Source organism: Manacus vitellinus, unplaced genomic scaffold, assembly GCF_001715985.3.
Source record: "Manacus vitellinus isolate BGI_N305 unplaced genomic scaffold, ASM171598v3 scaffold_27_pilon, whole genome shotgun sequence".
Lineage (NCBI taxonomy): Eukaryota > Metazoa > Chordata > Aves > Passeriformes > Pipridae > Manacus > Manacus vitellinus.
The window spans coordinates 2,692,032-2,708,137 of NW_021940039.1; the positions used below are offsets into that span (position 1 = coordinate 2,692,032).

General features: G+C 52.0%; 3 protein-coding genes across 12 annotated transcripts in view; 1 reads left to right on the forward strand and 2 right to left on the reverse strand.

Moving 5' to 3' along the window:
- The window catches only part of LOC103760687 (G protein signaling modulator 1), a 34,742-nt gene extending 31,742 nt beyond the window's left edge, over window positions 1-3,000 (forward strand). For all 3 annotated transcript variants that reach the window (XM_018074355.2, XM_018074354.2, XM_018074356.2), the window contains 2 exons: window positions 608-816; window positions 913-3,000. In XM_018074355.2, coding sequence (XP_017929844.1) covers window positions 608-816; window positions 913-1,101 — 398 coding nt within the window. In that variant the 3' untranslated portion in view covers window positions 1,102-3,000. The remainder of the gene's footprint in view (window positions 1-607; window positions 817-912) is intronic.
- Window positions 3,001-6,622: 3,622 nt separating this feature from the next.
- Window positions 6,623-8,289, reverse strand: DNLZ (DNL-type zinc finger). Its single transcript, XM_018074068.1, has 4 exons — window positions 8,099-8,289; window positions 7,934-8,009; window positions 7,587-7,726; window positions 6,623-6,934 (listed from the first exon to the last, which is right to left on the reverse strand). Exons 1-4 carry the CDS (start codon window positions 8,287-8,289, stop codon window positions 6,763-6,765), a joined length of 579 nt encoding a protein of 192 aa, XP_017929557.1. The 3' UTR covers window positions 6,623-6,762.
- Window positions 8,290-8,645: 356 nt separating this feature from the next.
- Window positions 8,646-15,489, reverse strand: CARD9 (caspase recruitment domain family member 9). Of its 8 annotated transcripts, XM_029960514.1 has the most exons (14): window positions 15,233-15,489; window positions 14,870-15,092; window positions 14,343-14,480; window positions 13,654-13,979; window positions 13,083-13,262; window positions 12,745-12,897; window positions 12,382-12,510; window positions 12,073-12,264; window positions 11,502-11,543; window positions 10,865-10,910; window positions 9,849-9,919; window positions 9,276-9,364; window positions 8,949-9,059; window positions 8,646-8,883 (listed from the first exon to the last, which is right to left on the reverse strand). In XM_029960514.1, the coding sequence occupies exons 2-13, from the start codon at window positions 15,051-15,053 to the stop codon at window positions 8,963-8,965; spliced, it is 1,647 nt and encodes a 548-aa protein (XP_029816374.1). In that variant the 5' UTR covers window positions 15,054-15,092; window positions 15,233-15,489; the 3' UTR covers window positions 8,646-8,883; window positions 8,949-8,962. The 8 variants fall into 8 exon arrangements, with proteins under 8 accessions (XP_029816374.1, XP_029816381.1, XP_029816377.1 ...); XM_029960521.1 differs by having other exon boundaries at window positions 8,646-9,059; window positions 9,288-9,364; window positions 12,382-12,507; window positions 12,745-12,894; XM_029960517.1 differs by having other exon boundaries at window positions 8,646-9,059; window positions 12,382-12,507; window positions 12,745-12,894.
- Window positions 15,490-16,106: the final 617 nt, after the last annotated feature.

A 16,106-nucleotide genomic window follows, 5' to 3' on the forward strand; every position in this document is an offset into this window, starting at 1 on the left:
GGCACCAGGCTGTGCCAACCCTATCCCAGGCTAGGGACTCACCTTGGCAGCCTCTCCTCGAGCTGGCCCAAGCAGGCTGGGCTTCTGGGGGGCCTGGGAAGGTGCTGGCAAGTGGAAGGCTCAGCCAGGCCTGGGCTTTGCTGAGTAGCTGTCTGGAATTATTCCTGACCCTCAGGACTGTGCAGGTGCCTGTCACAGCGCTCAGCAACTCTGTGCTCACCTGCAATTGCCAGTGTCTGCCTGGTGCCTCTTGGCTCCAGCTGGGAAACAGAGTGGAAACAGCAGTGGAAGCTGTCTGTGGTGCAGGAAAAAGCAATGATCACACCCAGGCTGTGGCTAAGGTGGGGGCACTGAGTCTCCTGGGCTGAGGTGGCACCTTTGGTGGCCTCCAGGAGCTGACCAAGCACAGTGAGTGGCAGAGAGCCCCTCAGGGGGTCCAGCAGTGGGAGGTGGGTGTGAGGTTCTGCTTTTCACCTTGTCACGGCACCTCCTTCCCCCTTGTGCTGCCTCTGGGTCTTTGCCTGTGTGGGAGGTGGGTTGGACAGTGGTTTGGTGAGGAGGATTTGGGCTCTGCAGGCAGAGGGGTGACCCTGCCCTGTCCCCACAGCCCAGTCTGCCCTGATGGCATCTCCGCAGACAGAGGAGTTCTTCGACCTCATCGCCAGCTCCCAGAGCAGGCGCCTGGATGACCAACGTGCCAACGTGGGCAACCTGCCGGGGCTGCGGATAACCCACAACAACCTGGGGCACCTGCGTGTGGAGGGGGACGCCCAGGAGCCCGGGGACGAGTTCTTCAACATGCTCATGAAGTGTCAGGTACCCGTGCTGGGGGGGAGCGGGAGCTCGGACCCCTCTGCTCCAGCCCTTCCCTGTCATCCTGCCCCACCCTAACGCCCCTCTCCCCCCGTGCAGTCCTCCAGGATCGATGACCAGCGCTGTGCCCCCCCTGACTCCATCCCCCGGGGTCCCACCATGCCGGACGAAGACTTTTTCAGCCTCATCCAGCGTGTCCAGGCCAAGCGCATGGATGAGCAGCGGGTGGATTTGGCCTCGGCCCAGGAGGAGGCTGAGGAGGAGCAGCACAGGCCTGGTTCCAGCTAAGAACTGGGCTTTGGTCTGGGGGGGTTGTTTTGGCTTTATTTGGTTTTTTTTTGTTTTTAAGAAAAAAAAAAGTGAGTGGTTTCAAACCCGAGGGCTCCTGTGCTACCACAGACTTGTCCCAGGAGCCACCCCAGGGGTGTGGGAGCTGCACCTCCGTCCTGTTGCTACAGGAAGGCCCAATGGATATGGGGCACAATTTTTAAACAAGGGGTTTTTTTAGGACACACGGCCCCTGTAACACTGGGCACGAGGGAAGGCTTTGGCAGCCCCTTTGCTGATCACCTAAAAACCCAGGAACTTGTAGGAGCCCAGAGGGGGTAGTTAACTCCAGCCTTGATGTCTTTTATTTCCACAACACTTTTAATTAAATGGGGGAAGGGAAGAGCACCTTTTCCATTTTGAAGGCCTCCTGTACTGCCTGCATCACGAGGTGACACAAATGACTCTGGATCCTTCCCTGGAACATCTTGCTCAGCTTTGTTCCTTCTACAGGAGAAAATAAGCCCAAGTCTGAGGCCATACCAGTTCTTTAACTCTTACCCCACCCCAGCTGCATCGTCGTCCCACACACCTGAGTGTATTTTAGGTTTGCTGAGGACTCTGCAGAGCCCTGGACTCCTCCCTGCTTCCCCAGCTCTGGGCAGAGCTGTCCTGGGACCTCTTGGGCAGGAGCAAAGCCTGGCTCACCCTGAGCTTTAGTGGGACTTGTTACCTCTGGAGCTCAGCCAGCTGTGCAGGCCCAGGGCAGGGGCTGTGCCTAGGAAGGGGAAGGTCTCTTCTCATGTGTTCTGCCCATGGCAAATGTGGGCAGCACTGGTGCCACTGAGCCAAGGTCTCAGGCAGGTGAGGGTGCCTGAGGCAGAACCTGCGTGTGACAGGGACCTGCTTCGACAGCCAGCAAAGCTTTCTGCCCACAGCTTGTCCTTCCTCCTTGTCCTCCTTGTCCAACAGCAGCTCGGGATAATGGCCCTTCAGCCTCCCTGTTTCTCCCCAAACCAGTGCTGAGCTGCTCCTGGCCCTGGCAGAGCTGCTCCGGGCAAGGCACCGCGGCTGTGCCCCACCCGGCTCCAATACCTGGAGCCTCAGAGGAGCCCCAGCCACATTTACTGTCATTCCTTCCCCTTTTGGACCAGTTGGAAAAGCTGGAGGAGGGGAGCAGGGACCTGACTTCAGGAGGTGCAGTATTTCCCTTTGCTTGACCAGAGACTATCTTGGACTTCAGAAACTGCAGCACCGAGTTGTGCCGAAGCAGCGACGTTCCTGTAGAGAATAAAATCAACACTTCCTGTTTGAAATGCGTTTGTTGGAAGCATTCCCAACCAGCAGCGAGATGTTTTTAGACCAGTGATGCTGCTCATGGGGCATTTTCCCTGCCTGCACTGACCATGTGGAGTGGTAGCTGCATTTTACCTGCTACCTGGGAGCACTCACCTGCTGCACGGACCACTTGGCCAAGGCTGGGCCTCCTTCCTGGGGCTGGGAAGAGCTCTGGAGAAGGGAGAGGAGGACCTGCCCAGCCACCTTTGTACCAGCCAAGCTGGCATTTGTAAAACAGGAAAACATTGATGATGATGATGATGATGATGACCTGACCAGCTGCAGGCTCGGGCCTGTGCAGCTCTCAGCCAGGTGGTGAACTGGAATCTGACCATTAAGCTTTCAGAGGTATTATTGAGGTATTATTTGCCATATACTTGAATGTATGAGCTTATTTATTTTTTACATGTGCATTTGCTAATGTCATTTTAATGGGAAATTTCCAACCCACAGGTACTTGTTTTTTTTCTAAAAAATAATCTGCCAAATGGATTAATATATTAGAAATGAATACAGCTCAAGGGGAAGGGATGTGGGGGGGGTTGTGCTTAATAAATATTTGTGTCTAAGCTTCAGTGCAAATACTCATTTCCATTATTTCTTGGCTGACAGCAGGGCTTAATCCTGGCCCTTTGGAATGGGGGTGGGTGGGGAGGGGGGTCTCTGCTGACAGACACCCCACATGTTAACAAAAGGGTGTGTGCACCCACCTACACACCCTTTACACTGAGAGCACACACATCTCTTGGAAGCAGCCCCTGTTCCAGCTCTGCCTGCCTTCCAGCATGGATGTGGCTGTGGAGGGAGACACAAAGCCCTGAGAATTCCCTGCCCAGAAGTTTCCAGGACGACAGGGCAGGCAGAGCAGCCCTGCATGGTGAGAAAAGACCCCTGGAAAAGGCCGAGGAAAGGCCAGGCCGTTCCTTTCAGGCCCTGCCCGTCTCGGTGCCTCCCCGGCGCCTGGCCCAGAGCTGTGCTGTCCCCCAGCAGCTGCCAGGGCACCAGGGCAGCGAGGGCACTGCACAGCCCTGGCACCAGCCCTCAGAGAGGACACTCACACAGCAGCAGGCATGAGCAGGCTCTTGGACTGTGCTAGAAAGCACTTTGGGAGCAGCAGAGTTTGAATGTGAGGATAAAGCCAAGTCCCAGCTGGTCTTCCCACGCCTGGCTAAGTCGTGCTGGCCACTGCCAGTCCTGAGCAAAGATCCAGGAAGAGCCATCCTCAGACCTGGGTGCCTCCATGCAGTAGTTCTGTGCAGGCTCAGATTCCCAGGAGCAGATGCCATCCCTGTGGATGAGTGATGGGGTCTCACCTCCTGGCTCAGATTCCCAGGAGCAGATGCCATCCCTGTGGATGAGTGATGGGGTCTCACCTCCTGTCTCTCCATCCTCAGCACTGGGGAAGGCAGCACACGCTGGCTTGTCTGGAGGCACTGGCTACAACTGTCTCTCCAGGGCAGCCCAGAGCCCGCAGTGGTGGCTGCTCTGCTGAACCTTTCCCTCTCCCACGCCCCCAGAGCTCGATCCCAAGCCAGGAAGAGCTCTCCGATGCTGACACCCGCCGGAGAGCCGCGGGATTGCCGGGGCCGTGCAGTGCTGCTGCTGCAGCTGTGGAGCGAGTTACTCAGACCAGAGGCTGTCCCTGGTGCTGGGCAGATCCTCTTCATGAAGACTCTCAAAATCCAGCAGAACGTGAGATCCTGCCCTCTCCTACCCAGCCGAGGCACTCGCAGGGCAGGGCTGATGTCAGGCCTGGGGAGATTTTATTTTTTTTTTACTGCCAAGTCACTTCAGGGCTGAGGCCCCACACTTCCCTCAGCCCTCCCCAGAGCCTCACTGTGCTGCTGCTCCAGCCCTCACTGATATTCCTCAGCTGGAAAGGCTCTCAGTCACTCACTCCCAGCCCCATAGGACCCCATCTCAGCCCCCTTTACCACCCAGTGCCCCCCATTTTACAGACACTGCCCAGCACAGTCCTGCTCTGCTGGGTAAACACTGGCAGCAGTAGAGTCAGAAAATGAGGCAGTGTTTGCCCTTTTGCAGAAAAGCCCTTGTGGGACAGGATTCAGGAACAGGATCCATCCCTTAACCACAGTGGAATGTGTCAAATAATGTGCAAACAGTTTTGTTTGCTGCCCTGGGACTGCTGCTTTGCCCCCTGGAAATCACCACCTCCCCTCTGTGTCCCAAAGACTTACCCTGGTCAGCTGTGCCTACAGTCTCTCTCCTCTGCTCCTTCAGTCTGTCTCCTGTTCCACTGGGCCTTCACAGCACTTTTTCCCCATCCTGACACACCTACAAGTTCAGGAGAAAAGCTGCTTCTCCCCACTCCTCATTTCTGGCTAAACCAAGCTCTGCTGGGCTCCCCTCAGACAGACCTGTGTCCCCCTTCCAGAGCAAACCCACTGCCCCAGGACACAACATTTTTCAGAAAAACCCCCTTCAAAAGGGAGCACAGAATTCCTTTTTTTACTTGGAATCTCTTAGCATCAAATATTTTTTGTGTTACATGCAAATTCCCTCATGTGATGTTGGCCTGAACCTTCAGAGCAGCAGCAAGAACTGCTGCCCTCCCTGCTCAGAGCTGGGGGCTGCAGAGGCACAAGGTGCCAGAGGACAGTGGGACAGGGAAAGACTAAAATACAGGAATAGCCAACACAGGTTTTGCTACATTTTTTACTATAACACAGCAAAAACTAGCACCACCTTCCTGTAGCTGGAGCACAGTAACAGGTAAGAAAGGTAAGGAAAACAGCCAAAAAAAGCCAGGTTGTAAATGAGTTGTTTCCAAGGCAACACAGATCCTGCAACAGCTGCTGTGTTCCACCCCATCAAAGGCATCAGCACCATGGAAGCAGAATGCTGATTTTCAGATTAAAGGTAATAAAATAAGCACTTTTCTTGCAGTGCTAATAGGTGCCAACAGCTCAGCACAGGGTGAGCACACAGCAGTGCTTGGAGATGCAAGACTCCTGTTTCTCAATACTGGATCTCTCCAGCAGCTGTTGTTTCAGGGAGAGCTGTGTTTCACCAGGGTCTGAGCACACAACGAGCTGGCTGGTGAAGGTCCTGCCCCTGTTTCATCACTCTGAGCTGACACACCAACAGCAATATGACAATTTTCCTGTTGCTCTGACCCAATACTTACAATGCAACACGTATAAAATTGCTATGAACACTTCTGATGAAGTAAAGTCATTAATGCACACAATGCCCTCACTGAATCCTTGGCTGATTAAGGACCATGAGCAGCTGGAAAAGACTGGCTGAGAGAAAGGGGTTTGCTCAGCCCCAGACACAAAGGCCAAGAGGGGTTTTACTGCCTTCTGTGCCCCTCTAACGAGGGGGGATCCAAAGAGGTTGAGGGATCTCCACCCTCAGAGACCCTGAACATCCTCCTTTAACAAGGGGGTTGGACTAGAAACCTCCACAGAGCTCTTTCACCCTAAATTAGTCTTTGATTGCAAGTTCAAAACCATAACAAAGCAGCTACTTCACTGTACAGAGGAAACAAGCCCTAACAAAGTCCACCACTACCTGAGTGCTGCAAACACCTACATTTCTCATTTATTATTTTTCTTCTTACTAATCTTAATATGCATCAGTAGCACTAAAAAGCCCCTCAATATTTTTCCAGTGAATTCTAAAGCAGCTTTCTAGGTGCTCTACTTCTCTCCAGCATGCTCCACAGCTATTAGTTTTGCCTTCACATCCATCCTCCCCAACAAGGAGCCTGAGTGGGGTCCCCTACTGTAACCCCAAAATACAGAACTTTCAGCCCTGACACCAGGGGCACAGCAACAAAACTCTGCAAGATGGCAAAGGACAGATAAAAGCAGCAAGAGCTGCTGACCCTCCTGTGGGACCATTTTGGCTTTGAAATTTGGGACTCACCTCAGGTGGTATCAATTGCCCCTCTGCTCAGCTGCCATGGGATGCACCTCCACCAGCTCCACAATGCCTGGGAAGGGCAGGGGACATCCCTGAAACCTCCAGCTCCAGCTGCACCTTGTTATGCCAAAATCACACAGACAAAGAATTTCTGGCTGCCTTCTGAGCAGGGAACAAAGCTGGGCTCTGGGTACTGCTGGAGCACTGAAAACAGCCTCAAAGTCAGCAAAACAAGTACCAGGAAAAACACCTACACAATCTCTAAAGCCATCAGCTCAATCAAAGGCAAAGTTACACAAGACAAAGACACACGACAGAGAAAAACCCACACACAAATTTATTTTAAATACAGACTGTGGAAATCAGGGAATGAAGGTGAAGAGTCTCTTAGCACCAGCAGAGCAACCCAAATCCCACGTGTCAGGTCTGTCCCACAGGTCACAGCCCCATGTGTCAGGTCTGTCCCTTGCTGCCAGGCTCTGGGGGGGCTTCCTTGCTGTCCCCCTCTGCCAGCTGACCTTGGGACTCGGGCTCTGCCGAGCTTTCCAGCAGCAATTCCAGAGCTTCCTCACCAGCCACACGTCTCACCTTCTCCCCTTTGGCTGCCAGGATCTCCTCGATGTTCCTGGACAGCGATTTGAGAACCAACAGTGACACCACAGCAAAGGCCCAGCACAGCCAAGCACAAGTTCCCTGCTCCACTCTGCCCTCAGGACTGACACCATGCAGTGAATCACAAGAGCATCACCATGGGATTCCTCCATAAAGAGTTTGGGAAGCAGAGAAAACCGCCCAAACCTTCTGGGACTATTTTTATCCACTGTGATCAATAATTTAGCAATTACAGCTAAACAGAAGGTATCTCGGGAAGTTAGAAATCACTGGAATTCCACAGCAGATGAGTCTACAAACTTGAGACACTTATCCAAGGAAACCCAGCAGTGATGTGGTAAAGCTTGAGGGGAACAGAACCCCACAGGCAGCAATTCACCTGCTGTCACCAACAAGGATCCCTGTGCACCCCACAGCTTCTGCTGCAGCTTCACACCATTTATTTGGATCCTAGACAGTGCCAGTCAAATTACACGTGATTTAAAACCGAGTCTGTGTGCTTTAAGGAACTGGATGCAACAGAATTACACCCTGCAAAAACTCTTTTTCTGTGTCTTTTTGCCTGAGCCACATTTTAAAAGCATCACAGAAATAACGTTCGAGCTCGAGGAGGGTTCGGCTGCACCCCTGGGCAGGGGCTGAGCAGGATCCTTCGGCACACCCACCTCTTTCCCTGCAGGTCGGAGAACCAGCCCAGGTTGTCGGCGATGACGTGGTGGTTCCCGCAGCCGGGGCAGGTCACGATCACCACCCCGCGGTGGTAGGCGGCCTTCGAGATGGATTTGGACGAGCGCGTCTGGCACACCTGGGAAACGAAGCGGATTTTGTGAGCGCGGGACCTGCAGCTCCTGGGCCTTTAGGACAAACCTGCTCTATGCGATTAAAACTTTCTCTTCCTCTCTGTCACCTCGAACTACCCCGAGCGCTCGATGCCGTGAGCTCAGCCCAGCACAAGCGGGGTTTCACTGCTCTCTGTGCCTCCTTGAGGAGGGGGATCCTCAGCGATACTCACCAGACCCCGAACATCCTCCTCGCACAACGGGGTGGGACTGGAAACCTCCAAAGGGCTCTGTCGCAGCCGAGTTAGTCTGTGGACTAACAATTCATAGACCACAAGCAATGCAGACTGCACATGGGACCTCCCCCCGCTCCGTCCCTCACAGCCCCCCTCGCCCACCTTGAGGTGATACACCATGCGATAGTTGCGGTCGACGGTGGGCGGCGCCCGGGCGTGCAGGCGGGCGGACGGGACCCGGCGCGGCGCGGTGCAGGCGGCGGGCCGGACCCAGGGCGGCCCGCGGTGCGGAAGCGAGCGGGGCGGCGGGCGCGCGGCCCCCGGGCCGGAGCGGGGGCGGCGGCGGCCGCCATGGGCGCGCCTCCCGGAGGCAGCACCCTCAGCGCGGCCCCGCCACGCGCCGCATTTCGCACCGCGCGTTGCGCGCCGGGGGGCCTGAGCGGCCGGCGGCCATGTTGGATTCGGGCAGCGCCAGGGACCCGCCTTCAATTTTGAACTTTTAATTACCTTTCATTAACCGGCAGCCTCATCCGGGCACATGTCGCACACGCAACTATTTAATCGTGTTTATTAACCTATAAGAGTATGGATGAGGGCGTGTTCAGCATGCACAATACGTGTCCGGAACACAGGATATCAACGAGGTTGGAAAAACCTGTGAAGACTCACGAGTCCAACCTTTGGTCACGCATTAGTCCGCTCTTTTCGACATGTTAACTTTTCGTTTGAATGTTGGGTTGGATGGTCTTAAAATCTAAATAGTCCATAGAGAGTGAAAGTCAGAGGCACAGCCACCCCAGCACAGGCTGGGTTTTCCTCCCAGGTTGGTTCCTGCACTCAGGAGACCTCAATGCCAGTGTTGTCCCTCCTTCAGGACCTGATGGTGCCCCCATTGTCCCTCATCCCAGAACCCTCAGTTGTCCCTCTCTCAGGAGCTGATGGTGTCCCTGTTTTCATCTCTCAGGAGACTTCGGTGTCCCTGTTGTCCCTCATTCCAGAGCCCTCAGTGTCCCCGTTGTCCCTCCCTCAGGAGCCCTCGGTGTCGGTGTTGTCACTGCCCGTGGTGTTCTCCCAGTCGGCCTCGTGGTGCCGGTCCTTTGGCACCCTCCTCATGGCTCTTTTTCTGAAAAACAAGACTGGGCGTATCATTTTTAGAAGGTGTTTTCTGCAGACAAGCAGCATTTCAACGCTTTGGGGAGGTTTAGTATGTATTAGTCCATTACGTGTTTAATTTTATGCCCTCCATGAATCAAGTTTGGGGGCAGGGGATGGGCAGGAAAGAGGAAACACAAGATATTAAGTTAGGCCACACAGGTATGTCTAGGTTAGTCCTGCTTACTGCAGCCCAGACCTTCGGTAGCGCTCAAAGCAGTCCTTCATCCTCTTCCTCTCCTTTTCTGCCAGTTCCTCATTGGCCAAGCCACACTCCTTGAATTAAAAAATAAATTAAAAAAAATTAAGTGGATTCCTCCAAACATCAGATCAGTGTTAGCACCACGTAGCTGCCTGCAGAATGAAGTACAGTAGGTTCATTTCTGGGCTGTCCCTATTAGTGTGTGTGCAGGATGGGAATACCTCTGCTTCACAGAGTTTTAGCATATTTATTCCCTCACATTTGTAAATTTGAGATTCTGTTTCCTGTACAAACAGTAATGCTGCAATCAATTAAACTGGAAAACGTCCACACCCAGAAATGAAGGATAGAAAGTAATTAGAAGAAGTTTCTATGCACAAATGGAGAAATAACCACAAATGTTCTGCTGTTCAGAGCTCACTCTTTTTGGAGGGTGAATTCTGCACTAAGTACTCAGATTTTGGAAAAGCTGACATGCTTCTCAAACCTGGTAAATCCATCATTAATGAGAACATTAAAGATCACAAACCCCAGAAGAGCCCACGAAGATTCTCTTACACTGAGTGACTTTGGGGGCAGATTGTCTTCTCCAGGGCTCAGCTGCTGGTTTGGTCCTTCAGGGCAATCTTCTGAGAGATGGAAAAATCACACCTTTAGTCAGAATTGCCATTGGGAAGTAACTTCTCCCTCCACCAGTTCTTCAAACAGATCAGTTGTGATGTAACTGCACAGACTCCTCAGCAGAACTGAAACCAGGCCCAAAATGCCAGGACTTGGTCCTGTGATCAGTGCAGAGTCACTTCTCATTTTACTTGAGCCCTGAGTCTTGCTCAGATGGTGGAGTTCCCCAGTTTCTGCTTATGCAGGAGCAAAACAAACCTTTACTAAGGAGCACCTCTGCTCAGCATCATTAAAAAAATAATACTCATGTTAGAGGTCACCATGAGAAACGTGTTAATTATTATTTTAACAGTAATTTATCCCTGTTCTCCAAGTTGTGCATATCAAGGTACTTCACATCAGACCATATTTTGGTGAAACTCCTTATGTAGTGACCAGGTGTCAGGATATATATTTTTGAACTGAGTAAGGCAGAATAATAAAAAAATCTTTCTGGATCAGTGTTGTTCAGCTTTTGTGAAAAATCTCCCCTCTCAATGAATGAACAGATCATTTAGATCTTCCAGGAGATCAAACCAGAAAATTTCTTCTACTGTGCCAGTTTTCTCCCTTTCTCAACCTGTTTCAAAAGACATTTTCAAGTTCTAAGAGGAGCCTATGAATTCCTTTCCACACTGCTGAATCATTTCCACTGGGGATGCCACAGAAACAGAACCAGTGACAGCACTCACCACCTGGTTCTGCTTTTGGGAAAACAACCTGCTACATAAAAGGGAAGAGGAGAGGGAAGAATCCCTGGAGAAAGCCACATGGTCCAGCTGAAGTGGAAGGATGTTTGTTCTGTTCTGTGACCAGCTAAAAATAAAACCCAGGAATGTCTTTTCATTTCCCTTTGAAACACTGGACCATTCTCTCCAGAATTCTGCCCAGTGTTCTCCCAGGTAAAGCCTTACTTTTAGTGGGCTGTGCATCTTCATCCAGGTGACTGTGAAGGGTGAGCTGTGGGACAGAAACAGAGGAAGAACTTGAGAACTGCCCTTCAGTCTGCAGGAAGAGATCCAGGAATATAAGAAACTGGACATGCTTAGAACCAGCCTTTCCCTGGTGCACCCTGCTGTCATCAAAGAGCAGACTGAGCCAGGAGTTACAGATTTACTCATGGATTTGTCCTCCATGAATAGGATAATAAGCTCCTTTGGCCTCCAGACAATGTGACAGTGACAATCACTCCCACTCTGATGTTATGAACTAAGTGAAACTCTTTACTACAGATGTCCCCAGGGTTAGACCTATTTTTGCCTGTTCTCACACAAGAGAGACAATTAGAAGCAATTCCAAATCATTCAATGCCCCTGATTTGTTTAAACTCAGCAAATCTTGCTGACTAATGCCATAACTGTGTCCTACACTGAGAATCCTCAGGACACAGGGAGATTCTGTCACTGTTTGGCTGCCTCTGTACTTTTTCATGTCATGAAAGGAGCCTGAGCCATGGATTGGAAACTGCTGATACTTGGGGAACTGAGTGCAAGTGAAGAATATGAAACCATCCCAAAAGAAAGTGAAAGGTAAACAAGGCGCCCTACTCACTTCCTGGGAATCTCTGGAGGAAGTGTCATCCAGGTCAGAGGTCTGAAACAAAACCAGTAGAAATTAATCATTCCTCACAAGCAAGGAAGTGGCAGCAAGGGAACACAGAGGAGACTGAGAGCTCCAAAAAACAGAGAAGTGTGGAATTCCTGCCTCCTACACTCCTGTCTGGTCACTTGGAGAAATCACACAAGATGCCATATTAATTAAAAGCCCCTGTATATCTAATTTAATTCCAGAAATTTTAGCTTCCCATTTCATCCAAATGGCTCACACAGAGTCCCTAAACAGAGTTCACTCTTTGATGGTTGAGGGTCCCCCCTCATCACCTTTGGACATGTTCTAAACACAACCACAGCATCAGCCCACCTTATCCATGCCTGGAACTAAGGTCAGGTCATAGGAACCATCATGTCTTTCACTGTCTAAACTCAGCATTTGGTTTTAATTGATTTTAATGGTTCCCCAGGCAGGTGGTCCCTGGAACTGTCCAGTTTCAAAGGCCTTGGAACAGCCACACTCTGGCCCCACACTCAGCTTCCCAATCCCATCCCAGGGATCGCAGTCCTACCGGGGTGGGCAGCTCCAGTTGCAACCTTTTCAGCTTGGCCTCAGTGGCCAGCAGCTGGCTCTCCTTCTGGAAGAGCTGCAGCTGCATCTCGTCACATCTCTCCCCCAGCTCCCGGATCTGCTTGCGGTGAGCGTCCCTCTCCACCAGGTTCTTGGAGTACTGCATGTGGAACTGCTCCCGGGTCAGGAGAGCCTGGGGAGAGGGACAACACGTGCCATGTCACACAGCAGCACACTCAGGGTTATGTATCTGTCCGCTTCAGGCAGCAGAACAGGGATGAGCAGCATTCCATGAGGAATGTTCTATCACCTGGTCTCTTTCTGCAGCCACTTCCTCCATCTGCTGCAGAACAGCTTCAATCCGTTTCTTATACATCTGGGAGTCCTTCCTCAGGGATGTGCACTGCAGCTCAAGCATCTCTTTTTCCTCTGCATACTGCTGAGACAAGGTCAAAAAGCACCTGAGCTGGACTGGCACCACTCCTGCTCTGTGTCACAGATTGCTCTGGCCAGACCTCCACAGCCTGAGCCACCACCTGCACACAGGATGCTAAAATACAGATACTACAGTAGGATTGCTCCTGAGCAGCTGCTCTGCTCCCCAGGCAAGAGGTGCTTCACCTGCCTGTCTCCCAGCAGGACCCTGAGGAGGAGTTTGCCCTGCAGCACCTACTTTGTCCTGGAGCGCCCTGGCTCGGCGCAGCTCCTTGCGCAGGCTGTAAATGGTGTCCGCCAGCTCCCGCCGTTCCTCCAGAATCTGCCTGCAGTCACTCTCCAGAGTCTCCTTGGAGAGGCTCTTCTCCAAATTCTGTTCCCTGGCAACCTGCTGGACAAAGGAAGAAGTGAGATACAGCCAGCACCTAACTCCATATCAACTCTCCCAGCGCCAGTGCTCTATTTGACTTGGGAGAACAAGGTCACAGCAGACCCACAGAATACACAGCCTCATCACTTCCCTGGCTGCTACAAGTAACCACTTCTCACAAATCCATATTCAACCAGCCCACCAACCTGGAGAGTGTTCTCCAGCTCCTGGTTCTTGGCCAAGAGCAGCTCCTTCTCCTGCTGGATCTCCCACACCACCTCGTGGCTGGGGCGCTGCTCTATGGCGTGTTTGAGCTTCATGGTGTGCTTTCTCTCCAGCTTGCAGTCATCCTCAGCCTTCATGAGGCTGTGCTTCAAGTGGTCAATCTGTGAGAAGGTTCAGAGCTCATCAGGAACACGGGGAAAACTCTGGCCTGCAAAAGCAGCTCTCGCTCCGTTCCCCAGACAAACACAGGGCAAGTTTTTCCCCACTCTGTTTTCCTCGGGAGGTTTGGTGCTCTGGGGACCAGAGTCCTGCCTGTGTGCTACAGATCCATGTTGTTCCTGTGCTGTCTTTGTGAGAGCAGAGGGAAAGGCTCTTAATTCTTCACAGCACAACTTGTAGAACATGAGCCTACAGGGCTGAGCCAGACACCAAGTCATGCCGTTTGCTAGAGAAGATGCTCAGTGCTTCATGCTGGGCAAAGACAAGTCAGGTGCTCAGCCCAGCCTTCTAGGGGTCAGGTAAGAAGGGGGAAGCTGGAGACATGTGACTGACCTCTAGGATCAGGTCCCTGTTCTTCATGAGGGCCGCGCTCTTCTCCTCGCTCTGCTTGGCGTAGCTCATGGCCAGGTTGTAGTTCTCATCCTTGCACTTCTTCAGCTCCCTGCTCAGGCTGTCCCTCTCCTCCTTCATCCTCTGGGCCCGCTCCTGGTGCTTTCGGAGCAGGCTGTCCCTCACCCACATCTCCCTGATGGTGTCCTCCTTGCTGTGCAGCCACACCGTGAGCTCCTGGGCCTTGCGCCGCTCCTCCTGCACCGCGCTCTGCAGCTTCATGATCTCGTTCATCAGCACCTGGCTCAGGCCTGATTCCCCAGCGGTGTCTGTTTGGGAGGCAGGAGTCAGCCCCTGCTGTCCTGGCTGCTCCCAGGCACACACACAGCTCAGCTTCCCCCCACTTCCCACTGCAGCTCGGGATCAGCCCACGCCAACCCTGAACTTGTGGGATCAAGTTATCCCTGCTGCTTCCCCCTGCTCTGTGCCCTCCTGCACCACAGTGCCACTGACAGAACAGGCAGAAAGAATTGATCCTTCTGCTTCCTTCTCCACTCTCCCCCCAGTCCAGCCTGTGACCTCAGGGCTGTTCTTCCCAGAATGCTCCCAAAGCACACAGGGAGCAAGGCAGGGAGTGCTCCCGACTCTGCACAGCAACACCAAAGAGCTGTTTCTGAGGACACAAACAGTACCTATAATCATAGAGAAAACCCTGCTGGGCTCCTTGCCAGTTATTTTCTTATACAGCTGTGGATAATAAAGCTCAAGACTCTCCATAAAGGCCTCAAAGCCCTTGTGTCCTGTTCGCTGAAGAATGTCCAGAAGAACACCTGCAAGAATGGCAACAGGACGTTCTGTTCAGTTATTCATCTCTTCACCTATTTCTAACATCACAAAAAATGGCTCCACATTATCCACATACAGAAGTCCCTGGGATTAAATCACAGAATCAGGTTGAAAAAGAGCTCTGAGATTATTAAGTCCAATTTATGACCAAACACCACCTTGTCAACTAGACCACGGCACTGAGTCTTTCCTTAAACACCTCCAGGGATGGTGACACCACCACCTCCCTGGGCAGCTCTTCCAGTGCCTAATTCCCCAGAAAATCCTAAACCGATTGCCCAGCGACTAAACAAAAGCATTTTAACTGTTCCAATCTGCTCCCAGCAGAGCACAGGAGCATGCAGGGAGCCCAAGGCTGCCCTCAGCCACCCACCTGCCTTCCGTTTGCGCATGACCAGGCTGGGGTCGTTGAGGACCTGCTCCTCATCGTCAGGGCTGAGCACTTTGCACTGCCGCAGGTAGGGGGTTATCCGGGAAGGGTCGATCACGGAGATCAGCTTCACTCGGAAGTTCTCCAGGTTATTCCAGCAGATCTCATCGTTATCTTCCTCCAACATGTCAGCGCTGAGAACTGTCAGTGAGCAGCGTTGTCCTGCCTGGAAAACAACCCCCAGAAAACAAGCAAGCAGACTCAGCCTCCAGGAGTGTGGTGGAAAAGCCGAGGATGTTCACAGAATGAGAATGGAAAAGTGTCCTTTAGACACAGGAGCACATCTCCCATGTGCTGGCAAATCACCTGTGGAACAGTCACATCTCACGCAAAGGGAAGTCCCAGAGGGGGGGCAGCAGCAGCTGAGGGTGGTGCCAGTGCTGCTGCCACAGCTGGGGAGAAATTCTGAGAAAACAGAAGTCACCAAAGCTCGATGAACCTCCTTCCAAGCAGCTGAGCAGCTCCCAGAGCTCACTGCAACAGGAAAGTAAAACTATTTAGCAACAGACTTAGTGGGGACAGGCAAGTCATTGAGAGCCCTGTGAACAAAGGAAAATCCAGCCAACTCTAGATTCCCAACAGCTATGCAAAGAAAGTGCTGTCAAGTCTCACTAACAAAATCACCCTGCGTTCTCCAGGTGCTCAGCTATGCTTAGAATTAAATCTTTAATCCCCATAAACAACACAAAAAGAGTGGGACACAATACAGGATAAGATGATGGCAAAAAGGGAAAACACCTTTAAAACTCTCCTAATAAACTGTTGCCTCTGCTTTACAAACAGTTCACACCTCCTTCTCCATTCCCCAGCATTTGAGATCCCTGAATTCTGTCAGACACTAAGTCTGACACCCAAAAAAGGCTCTGTGAAAACCCCCAGTGGTAACAGCTTTTACTGAGTTCACCTGCCATCATACAAAAGATGTTCTTCTGCATGTTGTGCCTTATCCATACACAGAGCTGTCCATGATTTCCACTGTACACACAGAGGTGAAGATCAGCACCAGGAAGCCCTGAGGTCACCTGCCTCCCACATCCCAGCTCACAGATCCCCCCTCTGCAGCTTCAGCAATTTATGGTCACAAACACCAGATTACAAGAGACACACTTCCCTGTTGCTAAACCCATTATTGCCTCAGAGCTGTAAAATATATTTTTTCCTGTTAACATAAACCATTCTG

Coding starts and splice junctions, on each gene's coding strand:
- CARD9 (XM_029960514.1), bottom strand. CDS start 15,053: ATGTTGGAGGAAGATAACGATGAGATCTGCTGGAATAACCTGGAGAAC. Junction 11,544..12,072: donor AACTGGAGCTGCCCACCCCG/GTAGGACTGCGA, acceptor GTTTTGTTTCAG/ACCTCTGACCTGGATGACAC. Junction 9,060..9,275: donor TACCGAAGGTCTGGGCTGCA/GTAAGCAGGACT, acceptor CTTGTTTTTCAG/AAAAAGAGCCATGAGGAGGG.
- DNLZ (XM_018074068.1), bottom strand. CDS start 8,289: ATGGCGGCCGCCGCCGCCCCCGCTCCGGCCCGGGGGCCGCGCGCCCGC. Junction 8,010..8,098: donor GCATGGTGTATCACCTCAAG/GTGGGCGAGGGG, acceptor GTTAGTCCACAG/ACTAACTCGGCTGCGACAGA. Junction 6,935..7,586: donor TCCGACCTGCAGGGAAAGAG/GTGGGTGTGCCG, acceptor ATCGCTGTCCAG/GAACATCGAGGAGATCCTGG.